Source organism: Oncorhynchus keta, chromosome 20 (assembly GCF_023373465.1).
Source record: "Oncorhynchus keta strain PuntledgeMale-10-30-2019 chromosome 20, Oket_V2, whole genome shotgun sequence".
NCBI classification, from domain to species: domain Eukaryota; kingdom Metazoa; phylum Chordata; class Actinopteri; order Salmoniformes; family Salmonidae; genus Oncorhynchus; species Oncorhynchus keta.
Window position 1 is genome coordinate 43047014 of NC_068440.1, and position 26607 is coordinate 43073620.

The 26607-nt window shown below is 45.6% G+C and overlaps 1 protein-coding gene and 2 long non-coding RNA genes across 3 annotated transcripts in view; all 3 read right to left on the reverse strand.

Moving 5' to 3' along the window:
* Positions 1–8220: 8220 nt before the first annotated feature.
* Positions 8221–26607, reverse strand: part of cibar1 (CBY1 interacting BAR domain containing 1) — a 33960-nt gene continuing 15573 nt past the window's right edge. The window contains exons 5-9 of the mRNA XM_052472928.1: positions 25406–25411; positions 25152–25256; positions 24105–24218; positions 12451–12570; positions 8221–8807 (exon numbers count right to left, since the gene is read on the reverse strand). Of these exons, the coding sequence (XP_052328888.1) occupies positions 8691–8807; positions 12451–12570; positions 24105–24218; positions 25152–25256; positions 25406–25411 (462 nt within the window). The 3' untranslated portion in view covers positions 8221–8690. The remainder of the gene's footprint in view (positions 8808–12450; positions 12571–24104; positions 24219–25151; positions 25257–25405; positions 25412–26607) is intronic.
* On the reverse strand, positions 10115–12128 carry LOC127910043 (uncharacterized). Its single transcript, XR_008073728.1, has 5 exons — positions 11935–12128; positions 11527–11781; positions 11068–11475; positions 10456–10761; positions 10115–10302 (listed from the first exon to the last, which is right to left on the reverse strand). It is a non-coding gene; the product is annotated as an uncharacterized LOC127910043 (long non-coding RNA).
* Positions 21652–22594, reverse strand: LOC127910044 (uncharacterized). The gene is made up of 3 exons (XR_008073729.1): positions 22166–22594; positions 21850–21921; positions 21652–21675 (listed from the first exon to the last, which is right to left on the reverse strand). It is a non-coding gene; the product is annotated as an uncharacterized LOC127910044 (long non-coding RNA).

The window sequence follows — 26607 nt, forward strand, 5'->3', positions numbered from 1 at the left end:
TATGGAGGAGGAGATATGGAGGAGGAGATATGGAGGAGGAAGATATGGAGGAGGAGATATGGAGGAGATATGGAGGAGGAGATATGGAGGAGAAGATATGGAGGAGAAGATATGGAGGAGGAGATATGGAGGAGAAGATATGGAGGAGGAGATATGGAGGAGGAGATATGGAGGAGGAGATATGGAGGAGGGATATGGAGGGGAGAAGATATGGAGGAGATATGGAGGAGTGAGATATGGAGGAGAAGATATGGAGGAAGATATGGAGAAGATATGGAGGAGAAGATATGGAGGAGGATATGGAGGAGGAGGATATGGAGGAGATATGGAGAGATATGAGGAGGAGATATGGAGATATGGAGGAGATATGGAGGAGTATGGAGGAGATATGGAGGAGGGAGATATGGAGGAGGAGGTATGGAGGAGATATGGATATGGATGAGGAGATATGGAGGAGGAGATATGGAGGAGATATGGAGGAGGAGATATGGAGAGGAGATATGGAGATAAGATATGGAGGAGGAGATATGGAGGAGGAGGATATGGAGGATGAGATATGGAGGAGAAGATATGGAGGAGGAGATATGGATGGATAAGATATGGAGGAGATATGGAGGAGGAGATATGGAGGAAAGAAATATGGAGGAGAGATATGGAGGAGGAGATATGGAGGAGGAGGATGGAGGAGGAGATATGGAGGAGGAGGATATGGAGGAGGAGATAAGGAGATATGAGGAGATATGGAGGGAGGAGATATGGAGGAGGAGATATGGAGGAGGATATATGGAGGAGGAGGAGGAGGAGATATGGAGGAGGATATGATATGGAGGAGGAGATATGGAGGAGATATGGAGGAGAAGATATGGAGATATGGAGGAGGAGATATGGAGGAGATATGGAGGAGGAGGAGAAGATATGGAGGAGGAGATATGGAGGAGGAGGTATATGGAGATATGGAGGAGGAGATATGGAGGAGGAGATATGGATAAGATATGGAGGAGATATGGATATATGGAGGAGATATGGAGGAGGAGGAGGAGAAGATATGGAGGAGGAGATATGGAGGAGAGATATGGAGGAGGAGATATGGAGGAGGATATGGATAAGATATGGAGGAGATATGGAGGAGGAGATATGGAGGAGGAGATATGGAGGAGAGAGGAGATATGGAGGAGGAGATATGGAGGAGATATGGAGGAGGAGATATGGAGGAGGAGATATGGAGGATATGGAGGAGATATGGAGGAGATATGGAGGAGGAGATATGGAGGAGGAGATATGGAGGAGGAGATATGGAGGAGGAGATATGGAGGAGGAGATATGGAGGAGGAGATGGAGGAGATATGGAGGAGAAGATATGGAGGAGGAGATATGGAGGAGGAGATATGGAGGAGGAGATATGGAGGAGATATGGAGGAGGAGAGATATGGAGGAGGAGATATGGAGGAGGAGATATGGATATGGAGGAGGAGATATGGAGGAGAAGATATGGAGGAGAGATATGGAGGAGGAGATATGGAGGAGAGATATGGAGGAGGAGATATGGAGGAGGAGATATGGAGGAGATATGGAGGAGGAGATATGGATATGGAGGAGGAGATATGGAGGAGATATGGAGGAGGAGATATGGAGGAGATATGGAGGAGAAGATATGGAGGAGGAGATATGGAGGAGGAGATATGGAGGAGATATGGAGAAGATATGGAGGAGGAGACATGGAGGAGGAGATATGGAGAAGATATGGAGGAGAAGATATGGAGGAGGAGATATGGAGGAGATATGGAGGAGATATGGAGGAGGAGATATGGAGGAGGAGATATGGAGGAGAAGATATGGAGGAGGAGATATGGATAAGATATGGAGGAGGAGATATGGAGGAGGAGATATGGAGGAGGAGATATGGAGGAGGAGGTATGGAGGAGAGATATGGAGGAGATACGGAGGAGGGCTATGGAGGAGATATATGGAGGAGAAGATATGGATATGGAGGAGGAGGTATGGAGGAGCAGGTATGGAGGAGATAAGGATGAGGAGATATGGAGGAGGAGGTACAGAGGAGAAATGGTGGAGGAGATATGGACGAGGAGAAGATATGGAGGAGGAGATATGGAGGAGGAGATATGGAGGGGGAGATATGGAGGAGGAGGTACAGAGGAGAAATGGTGGAGGAGATATGGATAAGATATGGAGGAGGAGAAGATATGGAGGAGGAGATATGGAGGAGGAGGTACGGAGGAGGAGATATGGAGGAGGTGATATGGATAAGATATGGAGGAGGAGATATGGAGGAGGGATATGGAGGAGATATGGAGGAGGAGATATGGAGGAGGAGATATGGAGGAGATATGGAGGAGGAGATATGGAGGAGGAGGTATGGAGGGGATATGAAGGAGGAGGTATGGAGGAGGGGATATGGAGGAGAAGATATGGAGGAGGGGATATGGAGGAGGAGGTATGGAGGAGATATGGAGGAGAAGATATGGAGGAAATATGGAGGAGAAGATATGGATAAGATATGGAGGATGAGATATGGAGGAGGGGATATGGAGGAGAAGATATGGAGGAGGGGATATGGAGGAGGAGATATGGAGGAGGGGATATGGAGGAGATATGGAGGAGGAGATATGGAGGATGGAGGATATGGAGGAGGGGATATGGAGGAGATATGGAGGAGGGGATATGGAGGAGATATGGAGGAGGAGATATGGATAAGATATGGAGGAGGAGATATGGAGGAGGAGATATGGAGGGGATATGGAGGAGGGCATATGGAGGAGGAGATATGGAGGAGGGGATATGGAGGAGGGGATATGGAGGAGGAGATATGGAGGAGGGGATATGGAGGGGGATATGGAGGAGGAGATATGGAGGAGGGGATATGGAGGAGGGGATATGGAGGAGGAGATATGGAGGAGGGGACATGGAGGAGGAGATATGGAGGAGGAGATATGGAGGAGGGGATATGGAGGAGGAGATATGGTGGAGGAGATATGGAGGAGGGGATATGGAGGAGGGGATATGGAGGAGCTATGGAGGAGGAGATATGGATAAGATATGGAGGAGGGGATATGGAGGAGGAGATATGGAGGAGGGGATATGGAGGAGGGGATATGGAGGAGGAGATATGGAGGAGGGGATATGGAGGAGGAGATATGGAGGAGGGGATATGGAGGAGGGGATATGGATAAGATATGGAGGAGGGGATATGGATAAGATATGGAGGAGGGGATATGGAGGAGGGGATATGGAGGAGGAGATATGGAGGAGGGGATATGGAGGAGGGGATATGGAGGAGGAGATATGGAGGAGGAGATGTGGAGGACCAGCTAGCAGAGGAGTTGTGAGGAGAGGACCAGCTAGCAGAGGAGTGGTGAGGAGAGGACCAGCTAGCAGAGCAGAGGACCAGCTAGTAGAGGAGTGGTGAGGAGAGGACCAGCTAGCAGAGAAGTGGTGAGGAGAGGACCAGCTTGCAGAGGAGTGGTGAGGAGAGGACCAGCTAGCAGAGGAGTGGTGAGGAGAGGACCAGCTAGCAGAGGAGTGGTGAGGAGAGGACCAGCTAGCAGAGGAGTGGTGAGGAGAGGACCAGCTAGCAGAGGAGTGGTGAGGAGAGGACCAGCTAGTAGAGCAGAGGACCAGCTAGCAGAGGACTAGCTAGTAGAGCAGAGGACCAGCTAGCAGAGGAGTGGTGAGGAGAGGACCAGCTAGCAGAGGAGTGGTGAGGAGAAAACCAGCTAGTAGAGCAGAGGACCAGCTCGCAGAGGAGTGGTGAGGAGAGGACCAGCTAGCAGAGGAGTGGTGAGGAGAGGACCAGCTGGCAGAGGAGTGGTGAGGAGAGGACCAGCTAGTAGAGCAGAGGACCAGCTAGCAGAGGAGTGGTGAGGAGAGGACCAGCTAGAAGAGGAGTGGTGAGGAGAGGACCAGCTAGTAGAGCAGAGGACCAGCTAGCAGAGGAGTGGTGAGGAGAGGACCAGCTAGCAGAGGAGAGGACCAGCTAACAGAGGAGTGGTGAGGAGAGGACCAGCTAGTAGAGCAGAGGACCAGCTATCAGAGGAGTGGTGAGGAGAGGACCAGCTAGCAGAGGAGTGGTGAGGAGAGGACCAGCTAGCAGAGGATTGGTGAGGAGAGGACCAGCTAGCAGAGGAGTGGTGAGGAGAGGACCAGCTAGCAGAGGAGTGGTGAGGAGAGGACCAGCTAGCAGAGGAGTGGTGAGGAGAGGACCAGCTAGTAGAGCAGAGGACCAGCTAGCAGAGGACTAGCTAGTAGAGCAGAGGACCAGCTAGCAGAGGAGTGGTGAGGAGAGGACCAGCTAGCAGAGGAGTGGTGAGGAGAGAACCAGCTAGTAGAGCAGAGGACCAGCTAGCAGAGGAGTGGTGAGGAGAGGACCAGCTAGCAGAGGAGTGGTGAGGAGAGGACCAGCTAGCAGAGGAGTGGTGAGGAGAGGACCAGCTAGTAGAGCAGAGGACCAGCTAGCAGAGGAGTGGTGAGGAGAGGACCAGCTAGAAGAGGAGTGGTGAGGAGAGGACCAGCTAGCAGAGGAGTGGTGAGGAGAGGAACAGCTAGTAGAGCAGAGGACCAGCTAGCAGAGGAGTGGTGAGGAGAGGACCAGCTAGCAGAGGAGAGGACCAGCTAACAGAGGAGTGGTGAGGAGAGGACCAGCTAGTAGAGCAGAGGACCAGCTATCAGAGGAGTGGTGAGGAGAGGACCAGCTAGCAGAGGAGATGACCAGCTAGCAGAGGAGAGGACCAGCTAGCAGAGGAGTGGTGAGGAGAGGACCAGCTTGTAGAGGAGTTGTGAGGAGAGGACCAGCTAGCAGAGGAGTGGTGAGGAGAGGACCAGCTAGCTGAGGAGTGGTGAGGAGAGGACCAGCTAGAAGAACAGCCAGGTAGGGGTGAGTCCCAAATGACACCCTATTCCCTCCATAGAGCCCTTTGGTCCCTGGTCAAAGATAGTGTCCTATGTAGGGAATAGGGTGCTATTTTGGATGCATTACTGTGATAGACATAAATCGCTGCTCTGCCTTCTGAACAGGTTCTACAGGCCCTGGTTTAGTCCCACCTGGACTACTGTTCAGTTGTGTGGAAAGTTGCCACAAAAACGGACTTGGGAAAATTGCAGTCGTCTCAGAACCGGGCAGCACGGCTGACCTTTAAAAGTACACGAAGAGATACCAGAGGTCTCTTCACAGTCCCCAAGTCCAGAACAGACTATGGGAGGTTCACAGTACTACATAGAGCCATGACTACATGGAACTCTATTCCACATCAGGTAACTGATGCAGCAGTAGAATCAGATTTACAAAACGGATAAAAATACTCCTTCTGGAACAACGGGGACTGTGAAGAGACACACACATGGTGATATAGAACATGTTGTGGATGTGTGGTGGTGTAGAGATGTTATATGATGTACTGTTTAATCTAAAGGTCATTCAGTTAAAACCAAGTTCATCTCTCGTTTCATATGTAATATGGTTGCTTTGGTGTGTTTTGACCCCAGCAACAGTCGCTTGGCAACAGCTAATGGGGATCCCTAAAAAAATACAAAAATAGACAGACCTCGCTTTCCGAGGGGTCAGCGAGGGCCCCTTATCCCTGCTTCTGACCCCCCCCCCTCACCACCCCTGGGTTGTCCTTCACCACCGGAGGATGTCATTGGATCATATCCACAACTCATTTTGTCATGTAGTTCATTGCAGCACACTGGTATCCATGACACCCTAGGAGTGGAGAAGACTCCAGAAAACACAAACAGACCTGGGACCAGGCTAGTTTAGTGGTTACTAAACAGACAGCACAAACAGACCTGGGACTAGGCTAGTTTAGTGGTTACTAAACAGACCTGGGACCAGGCTAGTTTAGTGGTTACTAAACAGACCTGGGACCAGGCTAGTTTAGTGGTTACTAAACAGACAGCACACACAGACCTGGGACCAGGCTAGTTTAGTGGTTACTAAACAGACAGCACACAGACCTGGGACCAGGCTAGTTTAGTGGTTACTAAACAGACAGCACACACAGACCTGGGACCAGTCTAGTTTAGTGGTTACTAAACAGACCTGGGACCAGGCTAGTTTAGTGGTTACTAAACAGACAGCACACAGACCTGGGACCAGGCTAGTTTAGTGGTTACTAAACAGACCTGGGACCAGGCTAGTTTAGTGGTTACTAAACAGACCTGGGACCAGGCTAGTTTAGTGGTTACTAAACAGACCTGGGACCAGTCTAGTTTAGTGGTTACTAAACAGACCTGGGACCAGGCTGGTTTAGTGGTTACTAAACAGACAGCACAAGACCTGGGACCAGGCTAATTTAGTGGTTACTAAATAGACCTGGGACCAGGCTAGTTTAGTGGTTACTAAACAGACCTGGGACCAGGCTAGTTTAGTGGTTACTAAACAGACCTGGGACCAGGCTAGTTTAGTGGTTACTAAACAGACCTGGGACCAGGCTAGTTTAGTGGTTACTAAACAGACAGCACACAGACCTGGGACCAGGCTAGTTTAGTGGTTACTAAACAGACCTGGGACCAGGCTAGTTTAGTGGTTACTAAACAGACCTGGGACCAGGCTAGTTTAGTGGTTACTAAACAGACCTGGGACCAGGCTAGTTTAGTGGTTACTAAACAGACCTGGGACCAGGCTAGTTTAGTGGTTACTAAACAGACAGCACAAACAGACCTGGGACTAGGCTAGTTTAGTGGTTACTAAACAGACCTGGGACCAGGCTAGTTTAGTGGTTACTAAACAGACCTGGGACCAGGCTAGTTTAGTGGTTACTAAACAGACCTGGGACCAGGCTAGTTTAGTGGTTACTAAACAGACCTGGGACCAGGCTAGTTTAGTGGTTACTAAACAGACCTGGGACCAGGCTAGTTTAGTGGTTACTAAACAGACCTGGGACCAGGCTAGTTTAGTGGTTACTAAACAGACCTGGGACCAGGCTAGTTTAGTGGTAACTAAACAGACCTGGGACCAGTCTAGTTTAGTGGTTACTAAACAGACAGCACACACAGACCTGGGACCAGGCTTAGTGGTTACTAAACAGACAGTTACAGACCTGGGAACAGGCTAATTTAGTGGTTACTAAAGACCTGGGACCAGGCTAGTTTAGTGGTTACTAAACAGACCTGGGACCAGGCTAGTTTAGTGGTTACTAAACAGACCTGGGACCAGGCTAGTTTAGTGGTTACTAAACAGACCTGGGACCAGGCTAGTTTAGTGGTTACTAAACAGACCTGGGACCAGGCTAGTTTAGTGGTTACTAAACAGACCTGGGACCAGGCTAGTTTAGTGGTTACTAAACAGACCTGGGACCAGGCTAGTGTTTACCAGTGGTTACTAAACAGACCTGGGACCAGGCTAGTTTAGTGGTTACTAAACAGACCTGGGACCAGGCTAGTTTAGTGGTTACTAAACAGACCTGGGACCAGGCTAGTTTAGTGGTTACTAAACAGACCTGGGACCAGGCTAGTTTAGTGGTTACTAAACAGACCTGGGACCAGGCTAGTTTAGTGGTTACTAAACAGACAGCACTAAACAGACCTGGGACCAGGCTAGTTTAGTGGTTACTAAACAGACAGCACACAGACCTGGGAACAGGCTAATTTAGTGGTTACTAAATAGACCTGGGACCAGGCTAGTTTAGTGGTTACTAAACAGACCTGGGACCAGGCTAGTTTAGTGGTTACTAAACAGACCTGGGACCAGGCTAGTTTAGTGGTTACTAAACAGACCTGGGACCAGGCTAGTTTAGTGGTTACTAAACAGACCTGGGACCAGGCTAGTTTAGTGGTTACTAAACAGACCTGGGACCAGGCTAGTTTAGTGGTTACTAAACAGACCTGGGACCAGGCTAGTTTAGTGGTTACTAAACAGACCTGGGACCAGGCTAGTTTAGTGGTTACTAAACAGACCTGGGACCAGGCTAGTTTAGTGGTTACTAAACAGACCTGGGACCAGTCTAGTTCAGTGGTTACTAAACAGACCTGGGACCAGTCTAGTTTAGTGGTTACTAAACAGACAGTAAAACACTGAACAGTATGTAGAGGGTATTTCATATCACTGCATTGGCATGACCATTTCTAATCCACCATCATCATCATTATGACCAGTGAGGTTCAACTAAACCCTCCTGTTATCACCATTGTGTATCATTCAACACATGGTGCCAATAAGTCGACATGGCAAAAACAAGACATTGAAGATTCTGAACAATTTATCAATTCCATTGTTGAGTCCATTGTTTTTATTCCATAAAAACAACCGTTTTTCTATTCTGGAAAGTTTATACAAGAGGCAACATTGCCACACAAAACAAATACAGATTTGGCACTTTGTTATATACAAATACAATTAGACATTAATACTGCCACATGACAAAGACAATGATGTCCCACCATCCCTTTGGTCAATGAAATAGATAAACAAATAACATAGCAATTATTTCAGCTCCAGAATTGGAAATAATAACGACCATGTACAACTGCTGGGTTAAAAACACTTGAATATTATCCTGTGTCCATAAGTGACACCCTGTTCCCTATATAGTGCACTTACTTTTGACCAGAGCCCTATGGGCCCCATATGGCCCCCATTTAGGACATCATTTCATGGCCATAAAGAACACACTATTTTCTAGAAAACCTCCTCCCATCACAAATGAAAAGATACTAATCAAAACAGATTTCCGAATTCATTCATCATCTGTGACTTCTTCAAGATCATCATCTTCCTCTTCATCATCCACATCTTCGTCATCTCCCTCCTCCTCCTCCTCCTCTCTCCTCTGTCTGCTCGGGGTCAGTGATTGCTATAGAAAACAGGCAGTCATTCAGTAAATAGACTGACTAAAAAGATGATCACTATAACTTGTTACCATTCTAAAACCATGTATTCTGTGACTGTGCTGTAAAGTACATTATTCAATACAATGAAACTTTGTATGAGTCTGTTTCTGCTATCATGTCAACTCCTTGTTACTCATTGCCAAGCCATATTTGGAGTTGGCAAGCACACAACCAGTATCTGAGACCAGGGCTAGGCTAGCGTCCGAGACCAGGGCTAGGCTAGCGTCCGAGACCAGGGCTAGGCTAGCGTCCGAGACCAGGGCTAGGCTAGCGTCCGAGACCAGGGCTAGGCTAGCGTCCGAGACCAGGGCTAGGCTAGCGTCCGAGACCAGGGCTAGGCTAGCGTCCGAGACCAGGGCTAGGCTAGCGTCCGAGACCAGGGCTAGGCTAGCGTCCGAGACCAGGGCTAGGCTAGTGTCCGAGACCAGGGCTAGGCTAGAGTCCGAGATCAGGGCTGGGCTAGCCCCCGAGACCAGGGCTAGGCTAGCTCTCGAGACCAGGGCTAGGCTAGCCCTCGAGACCAGGGCTAGGCTAGCCCCTGAGACCAGGCTCAGCATCCTCAAAGACAGAGGAGATTGAAATAAAGCAGGCTACATCTCTCAGTCTTCCTGTTAAATAAAGCAGTTTGATATCAGATTACAGGCTACCTAATAATAATAATATATGCCATTTAGCAGACGCTTTTATCCAAAGCGACTTACAGTCATGTGTGCATACATTCTACGTATGGGTGGTCCCGGGAATCGAACCCACTACCCTGGCGTTACAAGCGCCATGCTCTACCAACTGAGCTACAGAAGGACCACTCTCTGTGTTCCTGTTAAATAAAGCAGTTTGATGTCAGATTACAGGCTACCTCTAGGTGTTCCTGTTAAATGAAGCAGTTTGATATCAGATTACAGGCTACCCTAGGTGTTCCTGTTAAATGAAGCAGTTTGATATCAAAGGCTACAGGTGTTCCTGTTAAATGAAGCAGTTTGATGTCAGATTACAGGCTACCTCTAGGTGTTCCTGTTAAATAAAGCAGTTTGATGTCAGATTACAGGCTACCTCTAGGTGTTCCTGTTAAATGAAGCAGTTTGATGTCAGATTACAGGCTACCTCTAGGTGTTCCTGTTAAATAAAGCAGTTTGATGTCAGATTACAGGCTACCTCTAGGTGTTCCTGTTAAATGAAGCAGTTTGATGTCAGATTACAGGCTACCTCTAGGTGTTCCTGTTAAATGAAGCAGTTTGATGTCAGATTACAGGCTACCTTTAGGTGTTCCTGTTAAATGAAGCAGTTTGATGTCAGATTACAGGCTACCTCTAGGTGTTCCTGTTAAATGAAGCAGTTTGATGTCAGATTACAGGCTACCTCTAGGTGTTCCTGTTAAATGAAGCAGTTTGATGTCAGATTACAGGCTACCTCTAGGTGTTCCTGTTAAATAAAGCAGTTTGATGTCAGATTACAGGCTACCTCTAGGTGTTCCTGTTAAATGAAGCAGTTTGATGTCAGATTACAGGCTACCTCTAGATGTTCCTGTTAAATGAAGCAGTTTGATGTCAGATTACAGGCTACCTCTAGGTGTTCCTGTTAAATGAAGCAGTTTGATGTCAGATTACAGGCTACCTCTAGGTGTTCCTGTTAAATAAAGCAGTTTGATGTCAGATTACAGGCTACCTCTAGGTGTTCCTGTTAAATAAAGCAGTTTGATATCAGATTACAGGCTACCTCTAGGTGTTCCTGTTAAATGAAGCAGTTTGATATCAGATTACAGGCTACCTCTAGGTGTTCCTGTTAAATGAAGCAGTTTGATATCAGATTACAGGCTACCTCTAGGTGTTCCTGTTAAATGAAGCAGTTTGATATCAGATTACAGGCTACCTCTAGGTGTTCCTGTTAAATGAAGCAGTTTGATATCAGATTACAGGCTACCTCTAGGTGTTCCTGTTAAATAAAGCAGTTTGATATCAGATTACAGGCTACCTCTAGGTGTTCCTGTTAAATAAAGCAGTTTGATGTCAGATTACAGGCTACCTCTAGGTGTTCCTGTTAAATGAAGCAGTTTGATATCAGATTACAGGCTACCTAAAGGTGTTCCTGTTAAATAAAGCAGTTTGATATCAGATTACAGGCTACCTCTAGGTGATCCTGTTAAATAAAGCAGTTTGATGTCAGATTACAGGCTACCTCTAGGTGTTCCTGTTAAATGAAGCAGTTTGAAGTCAGATTACAGGCTACCTCTAGGTGTTCCTGTTAAATGAAGCAGTTTGATATCAGATTACAGGCTACCTCTAGGTGTTCCTGTTAAATGAAGCAGTTTGATATCAGATTACAGGCTACCTCTAGGTGTTCCTGTTAAATAAAGCAGTTTGATATCAGATTACAGGCTACCTCTAGGTGTTCCTGTTAAATAAAGCAGTTTGATATCAGATTACAGGCTACCTCTAGGTGTTCCTGTTAAATGAAGCAGTTTGATGTCAGATTACAGGCTACCTCTAGGTGTTCCTGTTAAATGAAGCAGTTTGATGTCAGATTACAGGCTACCTCTAGGTGTTCCTGTTAAATAAAGCAGTTTGATGTCAGATTACAGGCTACCTCTAGGTGTTCCTGTTAAATAAAGCAGTTTGATGTCAGATTACAGGCTACCTCTAGGTGTTCCTGTTAAATGAAGCAGTTTGATATCAGATTACAGGCTACCTCTAGGTGTTCCTGTTAAATGAAGCAGTTTGATGTCAGATTACAGGCTACCTCTAGGTGTTCCTGTTAAATAAAGCAGTTTGATGTCAGATTACAGGCTACCTCTAGGTGTTCCTGTTAAATGAAGCAGTTTGATGTCAGATTACAGGCTACCTCTAGGTGTTCCTGTTAAATAAAGCAGTTTGATGTCAGATTACAGGCTACCTCTAGGTGTTCCTGTTAAATAAAGCAGTTTGATATCAGATTACAGGCTACCTCTAGGTGTTCCTGTTAAATGAAGCAGTTTGATATCAGATTACAGGCTACCTCTAGGTGTTCCTGTTAAATGAAGCAGTTTGATATCAGATTACAGGCTACCTCTAGGTGTTCCTGTTAAATGAAGCAGTTTGATATCAGATTACAGGCTACCTCTAGGTGTTCCTGTTAAATAAAGCAGTTTGATATCAGATTACAGGCTACCTCTAGGTGTTCCTGTTAAATAAAGCAGTTTGATATCAGATTACAGGCTACCTCTAGGTGTTCCTGTTAAATAAAGCAGTTTGATATCAGATTACAGGCTACCTCTCAGTCTTCCTGTTAAATAAAGCAGTTTGAAGTCAGATTACAGGCTACCTCTCAGTCTTCCTGTTAAATAAAGCAGTTTGAAGTCAGATTACAGGATACCTCTAGGTGTTCCTGTGAAGAGGTTAGTTAGGTTGTAATGATAAAGATGATGTTGCTGTACACAGCTCAGATACAGCCTGACTGATAAAGGTGCGTGGAGCAAAATCCATGTTGGAAGCATCAAGATTACCCCATTAACACTCCCATCAATCAAAACAAGTGGTTCAATTACAGTTATCGGGCACCAACAGTAGATGTAGCCAAAGGTCAAAGGTTCAGAACCTGAAGAGAGTAAATTGGTTTTAGGCACCAGTATCTTACCTGTAAGGTCCCCGTTTTACTCAGGGTAGACGCAGTCAGATTGAGTGATGTTTTGGAATTAGCACGCACTATTTCTAAGCGAGACTGGTAGTCAGGGGGGTGCAGCAAGGTCCTGAATACCTGCCAAAACAGGACGGAGGGCTGGCTATACTCTTCCATTTAGGAACCCCCCAAAAAAACGGTGCTTCTGCTGGCCTCTTGAACTGACAATTGGGTGTAAAACAATGGACATTTCCAGAACGTAAACAAATATATGTTCTGCCTTTGATAGCCAATTATAAATGAGTATGAAGAATGGAACACTATCAATAATGTGCAGAATCCTAGACATTACCCTGGATAAAAGTCCTATAGTACACTGGACAGACATGCAGTGTTACCCTTCATCACTACTTGTTTTTGGAAGAAGTGTTGACAAATAAAATAACATTTTATTGGTCACATATTCATTTTTAGCTAATGTTATTGGGGGTGTAGCAAAATGCTGGTGTTTCTAGCTCCAACAATGCAGTGGTATCTAACTAAATGCGTATGTTCCTAACTCCAACAGTACAGTAGTATCTAACTAAATGCTGGTGTTCCTAGCTCCATCAGTACAGTAGTATCTAACAATGCAGTAGTATCTAACTAAATGCTGGTGTTACTAGCTCCATCAGTACAGTAGTATCTAACTAAATGCTGGTGTTACTAGCTCCAGCAGTACAGTAGTATCTAACTAAATGCTGGTGTTCCTAGCTCCAACAGTGCAGTAGTATCTAACAATGCAGTAGTATCTAACTAAATGCTGGTGTTCCTAGCTCCATCAGTGCAGTAGTATCTAACTAAATGCTGGTGTTCCTAGCTCCAACAGTGCAGTAGTATCTAACAATGCAGTAGTATCTAACTAAATGCTGGTGTTCCTCGCTCCAACAGTGCAGTAGTATCTAACTAAATGCTGGTGTTCATAGCTCCAACAGTACAGTAGTATCTATCTAAATGCTGGTGTTCCTAGCTCCAACAGTGCAGTAGTATCTAACTAAATGCTGGTGTTCCTAGCTCCAACAGTGCAGTAGTATCTAACAATGCAGTAGTATCTAACTAAATGCTGGTGTTCCTAGCTCCAACAGTGCAGTAGTATCTAACAATGCAGTAGTATCTAACTAAATGCTGGTGTTCCTAGCTCCAACAGTGCAGTAGTATCTAACAATGCAGTAGTATCTAACTAAATGCTGGTGTTCCTAGCTCCAACAGTGCAGTAGTATCTAACAATGCAGTAGTATCTAACTAAATGCTGGTGTTCCTAGCTCCAACATTGCAGTAGTATCTAACTAAATGCTGGTGTTCCTAGCTCCAACAGTACAGTAGTATCTAACTAAATGCTGGTGTTCCTAGCTCCAACAGTACAGTAGTATCTAACTAAATGCTGGTGTTCATAGCTCCAACAGTGCAGTAGTATCTAACTAAATGCTGGTGTTCCTAGCTCCAACAGTACAGTAGTATCTAACTAAATGCTGGTGTTCCTAGCTCCAACAGTGCAGTAGTATCTAACAATGCAGTAGTTTCTAACTAAATGCTGGTGTTCATAGCTCCAACAGTACAGTAGTTTCTAACTAAATGCTGGTGTTCATAGCTCCAACAGTACAGTAGTATCTAACTAAATGCTGGTGTTCCTAGCTCCATCAGTACAGTAGTATCCAACGATGCAGTAATATCTAACTAAATGCTTGTGTTCCTAGCTCCAACAGTACAGTGGTATCTAACTAAATGCTGGTGTTACTAGCTCCAACAGTACAGTAGTATCTAACTAAATGCTGGTGTTCCTAGCTCCATCAGTGCAGTAGTATCTAACTAAATGCTGGTGTTCCTAGCTCCATCAGTGCAGTAGTATCTAACTAAATGCTGGTGTTCCTAGCTCCATCAGTGCAGTAGTATCTAACTAAATGCTTGTGTTCCTAGCTCCAACAGTACAGTAGTATGTAACTAAATGCTGGTGTTCCTAGCTCCAACAGTACAGTAGTATCTAACTAAATGCTGGTGTTCATAGCTCCAACAGTACAGTAGTATCTAACTAAATGCTGGTGTTCCTAGCTCCAACAGTACAGTAGTATCTAACTAAATGCTTGTGTTCCTAGCTCCATCAGTGCAGTAGTATCTAACTAAATGCTGGTGTTCCCAGCTCCATCAGTGCAGTAGTATCCAACTAAATGCTGGTGTTCCTAGCTCCAACAGTACAGTAGTATCCAACAGTACAGTAGTATCTAACTAAATGCTGGTGTTGCTAGCTCCAACAGTACAGTAGTATCTAACTAAATGCTGGTGTTCATAGCTCCAACAGCACAGTAGTATCTAACTAAATGCTGGTGTTCCTAGCTCCAACAGTACAGTAGTATCTAACTGAATGCTGGTGTTCCTAGCTCCATCAGTACAGTAGTATCTAACAATGCAGTAGTATCTAACAGCTCAGTAGTATCTAAAAATGATTCACAATTGTACACACAAATCTAAAAGTAAAATAATGGAATTAAGAAATATATATATTATTAGATTGTGCAATGTCAGCATGGAATCGACTAACATACAGTAGAATGGAATACAGTATCTACAGTTGAATTCGGAAGTTTACACACACCTTAGCCAAATACATTTGAAGTCAGTTTTTCACAATTCCTGACATTTAATCCTAGTCAAAATTCCCTGTCTTATGTCAGCTAGGATCACCACTTTATTTAAGAATGTGAAATGTCAGAATAATAGAAGAGAGAATGATTTCTTTCAGCTTTTATTTCTTTCATCACATTCCCAGTGGGTCAGAAGTTTACATACACTCAATTAGTATTTGGTAGCATAGCCTTTAAATTGTTCAACTTGGGTCAAACGTTTCGGGTAGCCTTCCACAAGTTTTCCACAATAATTTGGGTGAATTTTGGCCCATTTTGGCCCCTCCTGACAGTGCTGGAGTAACTGAGTCAGATGTGTAGGCCTCCTTGCTCGCACACGCTTTTTCAGTTCTGTTTTCTATAGGATTGAAGTCAGGGCTTTGTGATGGCCACTCCAATACTTTGACTTTGTTGTCCTTAAGCCATTTTGACACAACTTTGGAAGTATGCTTAGGTTTCAAACTAGCTTCATTTAGCCTGCATAGATGATACTTTTTTGCATTGTTTGTCGCTCTGAAATGCTAGCTAACTAGCGATGCAATTCTAAACTGGCTAGCTAGCTGCCCATCCAACTAGCAAGCAATAGGCAGTTAGCTAGATACATATTACAGAAGAGACATTCAAGTCAAAGTTGGATATTAGTAGTGCTGTAGTGAAGGATATATTATAGAGCCAGATAATCAGCATGTTAATTTCAAAACACATGCAAGTCAACGGGTACGGAAATTGTACAGAGGAAAACAGGTTCATAACGTTAGGAAACGTTCTTTACCCTTCGTGGTCGTCGCTAAGCCAAACAATGGGCCTGATGTCATTGATGATACAAACTTTCTTCAATAGCAACACATCCTCCTCTGCCCTTCCTTCAGGATCTGTCGCCAATCATACAATTTTATAAGAAAAGAAACACTATGCACACACATGAGAAAATATTGTGCAAGCAAGGAGCCCAGTAATCAAACTGACAATCTAATTACACCTCAGTGTAAAACCAACCAACCAGTTAAAAGTATGTCCCCAGAAACCACTAAGTGTGTTAAATAAGGACTCATCAGGGGAAAGTGTGGAGGATGCATTCCATTCCACTAAGTCCTTGGTAGCATCCCAAATGGCAACCTATTCCCTATTCAGTGCACCACCTTTGACCAGAGCCATATGTAAAGATAGTGCACTATATATAGGGGATAGGGAGTCATCTAGGTCAAAGCCACTTGATCAGGTCTAGCTAGAAGCTTTGTTGTCATTGGTGCTTATAGAATGAATCAATCTCCCATTGCTCACAAGGTGAGTCACTCAAACAGGTTATCCAGGGTACCAGTTTCCATTTGATATGAACGGATGATGTGAATGGCAGATGAATTTAAAAAACCAACAAAAAGGAGAAAAATACCTATCTGCTGCAGAATGAAAATGCTTTCATGACACAACTACTGTATAGATAGATAAAAACCTAGTAATTGTTGGCTTGGGTGTCAGTCAAACAGCTCAAAACCATCGACAACAGTGCTCTAATGTTGGGTCGTGTCCAGTAAGGGGAAACGTTTCGAACACTGAGTGAAACAGGGAGGCAATAAAAAAGAAGAAAATGGAAGACAGTTTTCGGTTCTGTTGCAACATGTTTTGCTACAGTGTTGAACATGACCCTGGTCTGCCCATTACCCCATAGCACCAGACATACTGCAGAGATGATCTAGGATCAGGCCCCCACTGTCCATGTAATCTGATTCATTAGGATCCACAACTCGTCTCAGAGTAGTGCTGATCTAGGATCAGGCCCCCACTGTCCATGTAATCTGATTCATTAGGATCCACAACTCGTCTCAGAGTAGTGCTGATCTAGGATCAGGCTCCCACTGTCCATGTAATCTGATTCATTAGGATCCACAACGCGTCTCAGAGTAGTGCTGATCTAGGATCAGGCCCCACTGTCCATGTAATCTGATTCATTAGGATCCACAACGCGTCTCAGAGTAGTGCTGATCTAGGATCAGGCCCCCACTGTCCATGTAATCTGATTCATTAGGATCCACAACGCGTCTCAGAGTAGTGCTGATCTAGGATCAGGCCCCCACTGTCCATGTAATCTGATTCATTAGGATCCACAACTCGTCTCAGAGTAGTGCTGATCTAGGATCAGGCCCCCACTGTCCATGTAATCTGATTCATTAGGATCCACAACGTGCTGATCTCAGAGTAGTGCTGATCTAGGATCAGGCCCCACTGTCCATGTAATCTGATTCATTAGGATCCACGTGTCTCAGAGTAGTGCTGATCTAGGATCAGGCCCCACTGTCCATGTAATCTGATTCATTAGGATCCACGTGTCTCAGAGTAGTGCTGATCTAGGATCAGGCCCCCACTGTCCATGTAATCTGATTCATTAGGATCCACAACGTGTCTCAGAGTAGTGCTGATCTAGGATCAGGCTCCCACTGTCCATGTAATCTGATTCATTAGGATCCACAACGCGTCTCAGAGTAGTGCTGATCTAGGATCAGGCCCACACTGTCCATGTAATCTGATTCATTAGGATCCACAACGCGTCTCAGAGTAGTGCTGATCTAGGATCAGGCTCACACTGTCCATGTAATCTGATTCATTAGGATCCACAACGTGTCTCAGAGTAGTGCTGATCTAGGATCAGGCCCCCACTGTCCATGTAATCTGATTCATTAGGATCCACGTGTCTCAGAGTAGTGCTGATCTAGGATCAGGCCCCCACTGTCCATGTAATCTGATTCATTAGGATCCACAACGCGTCTCAGAGTAGTGCTGATCTAGGATCAGGCCCCCACTGTCCATGTAATCTGATTCATTAGGATCCACAACGCGTCTCAGAGTAGTGCTGATCTAGGATCAGGCCCCCACTGTCCATGTAATCTGATTCATTAGGATCCACAACGCGTCTCAGAGTAGTGCTGATCTAGGATCAGGCTCCCACTGTCCATGTAATCTGATTCATTAGGATCCACGTGTTTCAGAGTAGTGCTGATCTAGGATCAGGCTCCCACTGTCCATGTAATCTGATTCATTAGGATCCACGTGTCTCAGAGTAGTGCTGATCTAGGATCAGGCCCCCACTGTCCATGTAATCTGATTCATTAGGATCCACAACGCGTCTCAGAGTAGTGCTGATCTAGGATCAGGCCCCCACTGTCCATGTAATCTGATTCATTCGGATCCACAACGCGTCTCAGAGTAGTGCTGATCTAGGATCAGGCCCCCACTGTCCATGTAATCTGATTCATTAGGATCCACAACGCGTCTCAGAGTAGTGCTGATCTAGGATCAGGCCCCCACTGTCCATGTAATCTGATTCATTAGGATCCACAACGTGTCTCAGAGTAGTGCTGATCTAGGATCAGGCCCCCACTGTCCATGTAATCTGATTCATTAGGATCCACGTGTCTCAGAGTAGTGCTGATCTAGGATCAGGCCCCCACTGTCCATGTAATCTGATTCATTAGGATCCACAACGCGTCTCAGAGTAGTGCTGATCTAGGATCAGGCCCCCACTGTCCATGTAATCTGATTCATTAGGATCCACAACGCGTCTCAGAGTAGTGCTGATCTAGGATCAGGCCCCCACTGTCCATGTAATCTGATTCATTAGGATCCACAACGCGTCTCAGAGTAGTGCTGATCTAGGATCAGGCTCCCACTGTCCATGTAATCTGATTCATTAGGATCCACAACTCGTCTCAGAGTAGTGCTGATCTAGGATCAGGCTCCCACTGTCCATGTAATCTGATTCATTAGGATCCACGTGTCTCAGAGTAGTGCTGATCTAGGATCAGGCCCCCACTGTCCATGTAATCTGATTCATTAGGATCCACAACGCGTCTCAGAGTAGTGCTGATCTAGGATCAGGCCCCCACTGTCCATGTAATCTGATTTATTAGGATCCACAACGCGTCTCAGAGTAGTGCTGATCTAGGATCAGGCCCCCACTGTCCATGTAATCTGATTCATTAGGATCCACAACTCGTCTCAGAGTAGTGCTGATCTAGAATCAGGCCCCCACTGTCCATGTAATCTGATTCATTAGGATCCACAACACGTCTCAGAGTAGTGCTGATCTAGGATCAGGCCCCACTGTCCATGTAATCTGATTCATTAGGATCCACAACGCGTCTCAGAGTAGTGCTGATCTAGGATCAGGCCCCCACTGTCCATGTAATCTGATTCATTAGGATCCACAACGCGTCTCAGAGTAGTGCTGATCTAGGATCAGGCCCCACTGTCCATGTAATCTGATTCATTAGGATCCACAACTCGTCTCAGAGTAGTGCTGATCTAGGATCAGGCCCCACTGTCCATGTAATCTGATTCATTAGGATCCACAACGCGTCTCAGAGTAGTGCTGATCTAGGATCAGGCTCCCACTGTCCATGTAATCTGATTCATTAGGATCCACAACTCGTCTCAGAGTAGTGCTGATCTAGGATCAGGCCCCCACTGTCCATGTAATCTGATTCATTAGGATCCACAACGCGTCTCAGAGTAGTGCTGATCTAGGATCAGGCCCCCACTGTCCATGTAATCTGATTCATTAGGATCCACAACGCGTCTCAGAGTAGTGCTGATCTAGGATCAGGCCCCCACTGTCCATGTAATCTGATTCATTAGGATCCACAACTCGTCTCAGAGTAGTGCTGATCTAGGATCAGGCCCCCACTGTCCATGTAATCTGATTCATTAGGATCCACAACACGTCTCAGAGTAGTGCTGATCTAGGATCAGGCCCCCACTGTCCATGTAATCTGATTCATTAGGATCCACAACACGTCTCAGAGTAGTGCTGATCTAGGATCAGGCCCCCACTGTCCATGTAATCTGATTCATTAGGATCCACAACGCGTCTCAGAGTAGTGCTGATCTAGGATCAGGCCCCCACTGTCCATGTAATCTGATTCATTAGGATCCACAACTCGTCTCAGAGTTGAGAATGGAAATATTTTCCTCTTATGGGTAAAAATAAAAAGATAAGCTTTGTGAAATCTTCATGCACATTTCACTTATAACCACGAGGCTACTAAATAATCTCATGTTTATGTATTATTGTTTCATTAATTTAGGCTACATCACGTTATTTCAGATTATCGCTTTGGAGCGCAATATCACCTTCTTAAAAAATTAAATGAAATGTTTAAAAAAATTGGGCATGTGTGGGAAATAGAAGGCAGCCGGGAAAATGATAAGACCTTTCAAACATTATCGACTTGATGCCGACTGAAGTGGTTTAGTTGTTGAACAAGACTGAGGCGTGTGTTGGTACGTTTAACGGTAATACCGTCATAATTCAGATTTCAACAACCATCAGACTGTGTGATTCAGTGCAATATGCCTATCACATTAATCAAAATATCAGAATTTGTAAAAAATATATTTAAAAAATAATAATAATAAAAGTGTCATGCATGCCAATATATTAGGATTAATAGGAGGCAAAGTGACCGTGTCATAAGAAAATCACATTAAACGTTTTCCAATTGCAACATAAACATGTTTACTCCTGGCTTAACATCACCCTAAAACCTGAGCTGGGAGGTTTGTTGTTGTCCTAAAACAAGTCACCAGGATCCCTAGAACCTTTTCTGATATGCTTTATGAATACAGACCCATCTCCTATAACCTCCAGATCCTCCTCTTCCTCTCCTATAACCCATACCTCCAGATCCTCCTCTTCCTCTCCTATAACCTCCAGATCCTCCTCTTCCTCTCCTATAACCCATACCTCCAGATCCTCCTCTTCCTCTCCTATAACCTCCAGATCCTCCTCTTCCTCTCCTATAACCCTTACCTCCAGATCCTCCTCTTCCTCTCCTATAACCCATACCTCCAGATCCTCCTCTTCCTCTCCTATAACCTCCAGATCCTCCTCTTCCTCTCCTATAACCCTTACCTCCAGATCCTCCTCTTCCTCTCCTATAACCCATACCTCCAGATCCTCCTCTTCCTCTCCTATAACCTCCAGATCCTCCTCTTCCTCTCCTATAACCCTTACCTCCAGATCCTCCTCTTCCTCTCCTATAACCCATACCTCCAGATCCTCCTCTTCATCTCCTATAACCTCCAGATCCTCCTCTTCCTCTCCTATAACCCATACCTCCAGATCCTCCTCTTCCTCTCCTATAACCCATACCTCCAGATCCTCCTCTTCCTCTCCTATAACCCATACCTCCAGATCCTCCTCTTCCTCTCCTATAACTCATACCTCCAGATCCTCCTCTTCATCTCCTATAACCCTTACCTCCAGATCCTCCTCTTCCTCTCCTATAACCTCCAGATCCTCCTCTTCCTCTCCTATAACTCATACCTCCAGATCCTCCTCTTCATCTCCTATAACCCTTACCTCCAGATCCCCCTCTTCATCTCCTATAACCCTTACCTCCAGATCCTCCTCTTCTATAACCCTTACCTCCAGATCCTCCTCTTCCTCTCCTATAACCTCCAGATCCTCCTCTTCATCTCCTATAACCCTTACCTCCAGATCCTCCTCTTCTATAACCCATACCTCCAGATCCTCCTCTTCCTCTCCTATAACCCATACCTCCAGATCCTCCTCTTCCTCTCCTATAACTCATACCTCCAGATCCCCCTCTTCATCTCCTATAACCCTTACCTCCAGATCCTCCTCTTCATCTCCTATAACCTCCAGATCCTCCTCTTCCTCTCCTATAACTCATACCTCCAGATCCTCCTCTTCCTCTCCTATAACCCATACCTCCAGATCCCCCTCTTCCTCTCCTATAACTCATACCTCCAGATCCTCCTCTTCCTCTCCTATAACCCATACCTCCAGATCCTCCTCTTCCTCTCCTATAACTCATACCTCCCGATCCTCCTCTTCATCTCCTATAACCCATACCTCCAGATCCTCCTCTTCCTCTCCTATAACCATACCTCCAGATCCTCCTCTTCCTCTCCTATAACTCATACCTCCAGATCCTCCTCTTCCTCTCCTATAACCCATACCTCCAGATCCTCCTCTTCCTCTCCTATAACCTCCCGATCCTCCTCTTCATCTCCTATAACCCATACCTCCAGATCCTCCTCTTCCTCTCCTATAACCATACCTCCAGATCCTCCTCTTCATCTCCTATAACCCTTACCTCCAGATCCTCCTCTTCCTCTCCTATAACCTCCAGATCCTCCTCTTCCTCTCCTATAACCCATACCTCCAGATCCTCCTCTTCATCTCCTATAACCCATACCTCCAGATCCTCCTCTTCCTCTCCTATAACCTCCAGATCCTCCTCTTCCTCTCCTATAACCCATACCTCCAGATCCTCCTCTTCATCTCCTATAACCCTTACCTCCAGATCCTCCTCTCCTATAACCCATACCTCCAGATCCTCCTCTTCCTCTCCTATAACTCATACCTCCAGATCCTCCTCTTCATCTCCTATAACCTCCAGATCCTCCTCTTCATCTCCTATAACCCATACCTCCAGATCCTCCTCTTCATCTCCTATAACTCATACCTCCAGATCCTCCTCTTCCTCTCCTATAACTCATACCTCCAGATCCCCCTCTTCCTCTCCCATAACCTTCCTCCAGATCTCTTTTCTCTCCAAAACTCTTGAGCGTGCCAGTCCTCCTCTTCCAGCTCTAACCGCTATCTCTCAGAATGACCTTCTTGATCCAAATCAGTCAGGTTTCAAGACTAGTCATTCAACTGAGACTGCTCTTCTCTGTATCACGGAGGCGCTCCGCACTGCTATAACCTAACTCTCTCTCCTCTGCTCTCATCCTTCTAACCTATCGGCTGCCTTCGATACTGTGAACCATCAGATCCTCCTCTCCACCCTCTCCGAGTTGGGCATCTCCGGCGACGGCCCACGCTTGATTGCGTCCTACCTGACAGGTCGCTCCTACCAGGTGGCGTGGCGAGAATCTGTCTCCTCACCACGCGCTCTCACCACTGGTGTCCCCTATAACTCTGTTCTAGGCCCTCCTCTTATTCTCGCTATACACCAAGTCACTTGGCTCTGTCATAACCTCACATGGTCTCTCCTATCATTGCTATGCAGACGACACACAATTAATCTTCTCCTTTCCCCTTCTGATGACCAGGTGGCGAATCGCATCTCTGCATGTCTGGCAGACATATCAGTGTGGATGACGGATCACCACCTCAAGCTGAACCTCAGCAAGACGGAGCTCCTCTTCCTCCCGGGAAGGACTGCCCGTTCCATGATCTCGCCATCACGGTTGACAACTCCATTGTGTCCTCCTCCCAGAGCGCTAAGAACCTTGGCGTGATCCTGACAACACCCTGACGTTCTCAACTAACATCAAGGCGGTGTCCCGTTCCTGTAGGTTCATGCTCTACAACATCCGCAGAGTACGACCCTGCCTCACACAGGAAGCGGCGCAGGTCCTAATCCAGGCACTTGTCATCTCCCGTCTTGATTACTGCAACTCGCTGTTGGCTGGGCTCCCTGCCTGTGCCATTAAACCCCTACAACTCATCCAGAACGCCGCAGCCCGTCTGGTGTTCAACCTTCCCAAGTTCTCTCACGTCACCCCGCTCCTCCGCTCTCTCCACTGGCTTCCAGTTGAACCGCATCCGCTACAAGACCATGGTGCTCGCCACGGAGCTGTGAGGGGAACGGCACCAGTACCTCCAGGCTCTGATCAGGCCCTACACCCAAACAAGGGCACTGCGTTCATCCACCTCTGGCCTGCTCGCCTCCCTACCACTGAGGAAGTACAGTTCCCGCTCAGCCCAGTCAAAACTGTTCCTGCTCTGGCCCCCAATGGTGGAACAAACTCCCTCACGACGCCAGGACAGCGGAGTCAATCACCACCTTCCGGAGACACCTGAAACCCCACCTCTTCAAGGAATACCTAGGATAGGGTAAGTAACTAGGTAATCCTTCTCCCCCCCAACAAGATTTAGATGCAAGTGGCTGTTCCACTGGTTGTCATAAGGTGTATGCACCAATTTGTAAGTCGCTCTGGATAAGAGCGTCTGCTAAATGACTTAAATGTAAATGTAATAACCCTTACCTCCAGATCCCCCTCTTCATCTACGTTGTGTATGCTCTGGTAAGCTGTGGTGTACGCCTCCAACGCCTTGGCATGGAACGACATCTCCACTGTCAAAAACTCCCCAAAGATCTTCTATAGGGAGAGAGAGGAGAGTAAGAGCAGTATCACATTGTCAACATAGCACAATAGGAAGTAATGACAACTATCAAATTAATAAAGATTTGACGTGGGCCATAATCAATTATTGTAATAATGATTAAACAGATTATATTCAACAAAGAATGATTGGTATGGGTTAAATCTAATGACAAAGAAACACAGGATGCTATTTGGAGAGAGAGAGAGAGAGACAGACAGAGACAGAGAGAGAGAATCATCAGAAAACAAAAAGATAATTGCTTGACACAAAAAAACAGAGCAAATTAGAATGCAATTTGGTCCTAAACAGAGTACACAGTGGCAGAATACCTGACCACTGTGACTGACCCAAACTTAAGGAAATCTTTGACTATGTACAGACTCAGTGAGCATAGCCTTGCTATTGAGAAAGGCCGCCGTAGGCAGACATGGCTCTCAAGAGAAGACAGGCTATGTGCTCACTGCCCACAAAATGAGGTGGAAACTGAGCTGTACTTCCTAACCTCCTGCCAAATGTATGACCATATTTGAGGCACATATTTCACTCAGATTAAACAGATCCACAAATAACTTGAAAACAAACCCAATTGTGAAAAACTCCCACATCTACTGGGTGAAATACCACAGTGTGACATCACAGCATAAAGATGTGTGACCTGTTGCCACAAGAAAAGGGCAACCAGTGAAGAACAAACACCATTGTAAATCCAACCCATATTTACATTTTTACATATTTTCCCTTTTGTACTTTAACTATTTGCACATATTACATTTATAATTGTTTTGGAACTTTTGTGAGTGTCATGTTCACTGTTAATATGTATTGTTTATTTAACTTTGTTTACCTAATTCAGTTGCTTTGGCAATGTTAACATACGTTTCCCAAGCCAATAAATCCCTTCAATTGAATTTGAGAGATAGAGAGACCTTGATATCTTGTATTTTCTGCTTTTCAAACGCGTCTATTGTCTCCTCCAGTTGTCGTGTCGTGCGCGTGGCGTCCATCGTGGCTCTCTGCAGGTCGCTTTCAGCCTGTTGTCACGACGACACAATGCGACACGTAACATACACTTCAAATCATTTTCATAGATGGCTATTTGACTAAATAAATGTCTCAGAGAAATAAATGACTATACTGGACCGCCATCATACAACACCAGAGTCAGAAGACAGACACCCACCTGGGACTGTTGGAATCATTAAGGGATTTAGGACATTAGTATCTTTCACCTGTCTTTAATATAGTTATGAATAACAGTGACAGCAATCAACATACCAGTGTTTAGTCTCATCCCATTGACCTTACTAGTCTCATCCCATTGACCTTACTAGTCTCATCCCATTGACCTTACTAGTCTCATCCCATTGACCCCTCTAGTGTTTAGTCTCATGCCATTGACCCTACTAGTGTTTAGTCTCATCCCATTGACCCTACTAGTCTCATCCCATTGACCCTACTAGTCTTTAGTCTCATCCCATTGACCTTACTAGTCTCATCCCATTGACCCTACTAGTCTTTAGTCTCATCCCATTGACCTTACTAGTCTCATCCCATTGACCCTACTAGTCTTTAGTCTCATCCCATTGACCCTACTAGTCTCATCCCATTGACCTTACTAGTCTCATCCCATTGACCCTACTAGTCTCATCCCATTGACCCTACTAGTCTTTAGTCTCATCCCATTGACCCTACTAGTCTCATCCCATTGACCTCTCTAGTGTTTAGTCTCATGCCATTGACCCTACTAGTGTTTAGTCTCATCCCATTGACCCTACTAGTCTCATCCCATTGACCTTACTAGTGTTTAGTCTCATCCCATTGACCCTACTAGTCTCATCCCATTGACCTTACTAGTCTTTAGTCTCATCTCATCCCATTGACCTTACTAGTGTTTAGTCTCATCCCATTGACCTTACTAGTCTCATCCCATTGACCCTACTAGTCTTTAGTCTCATCCCATTGACCCTACTAGTCTCATCCCATTGACCTCTCTAGTGTTTAGTCTCATGCCATTGACCCTACTAGTGTTTAGTCTCATCCCATTGACCCTACTAGTCTCATCCCATTGACCTTACTAGTGTTTAGTCTCATCCCATTGACCCTACTAGTCTCATCCCATTGACCTTACTAGTCTTTAGTCTCATCCCATTGACCCTACTAGTCTCATCCCATTGACCTTACTAGTCTCATCCCATTGACCTTTCTAGTGTTTAGTCTCATGCCATTGACCCTACTAGTGTTTAGTCTCATCCCATTGACCCTACTAGTCTCATCCCATTGACCCTACTAGTGTTTAGTCTCATCCCATTGACCTTACTAGTCTCATCCCATTGACCTTACTAGTCTCATCCCATTGACCTACTACTCGTCTCATCCCATTGA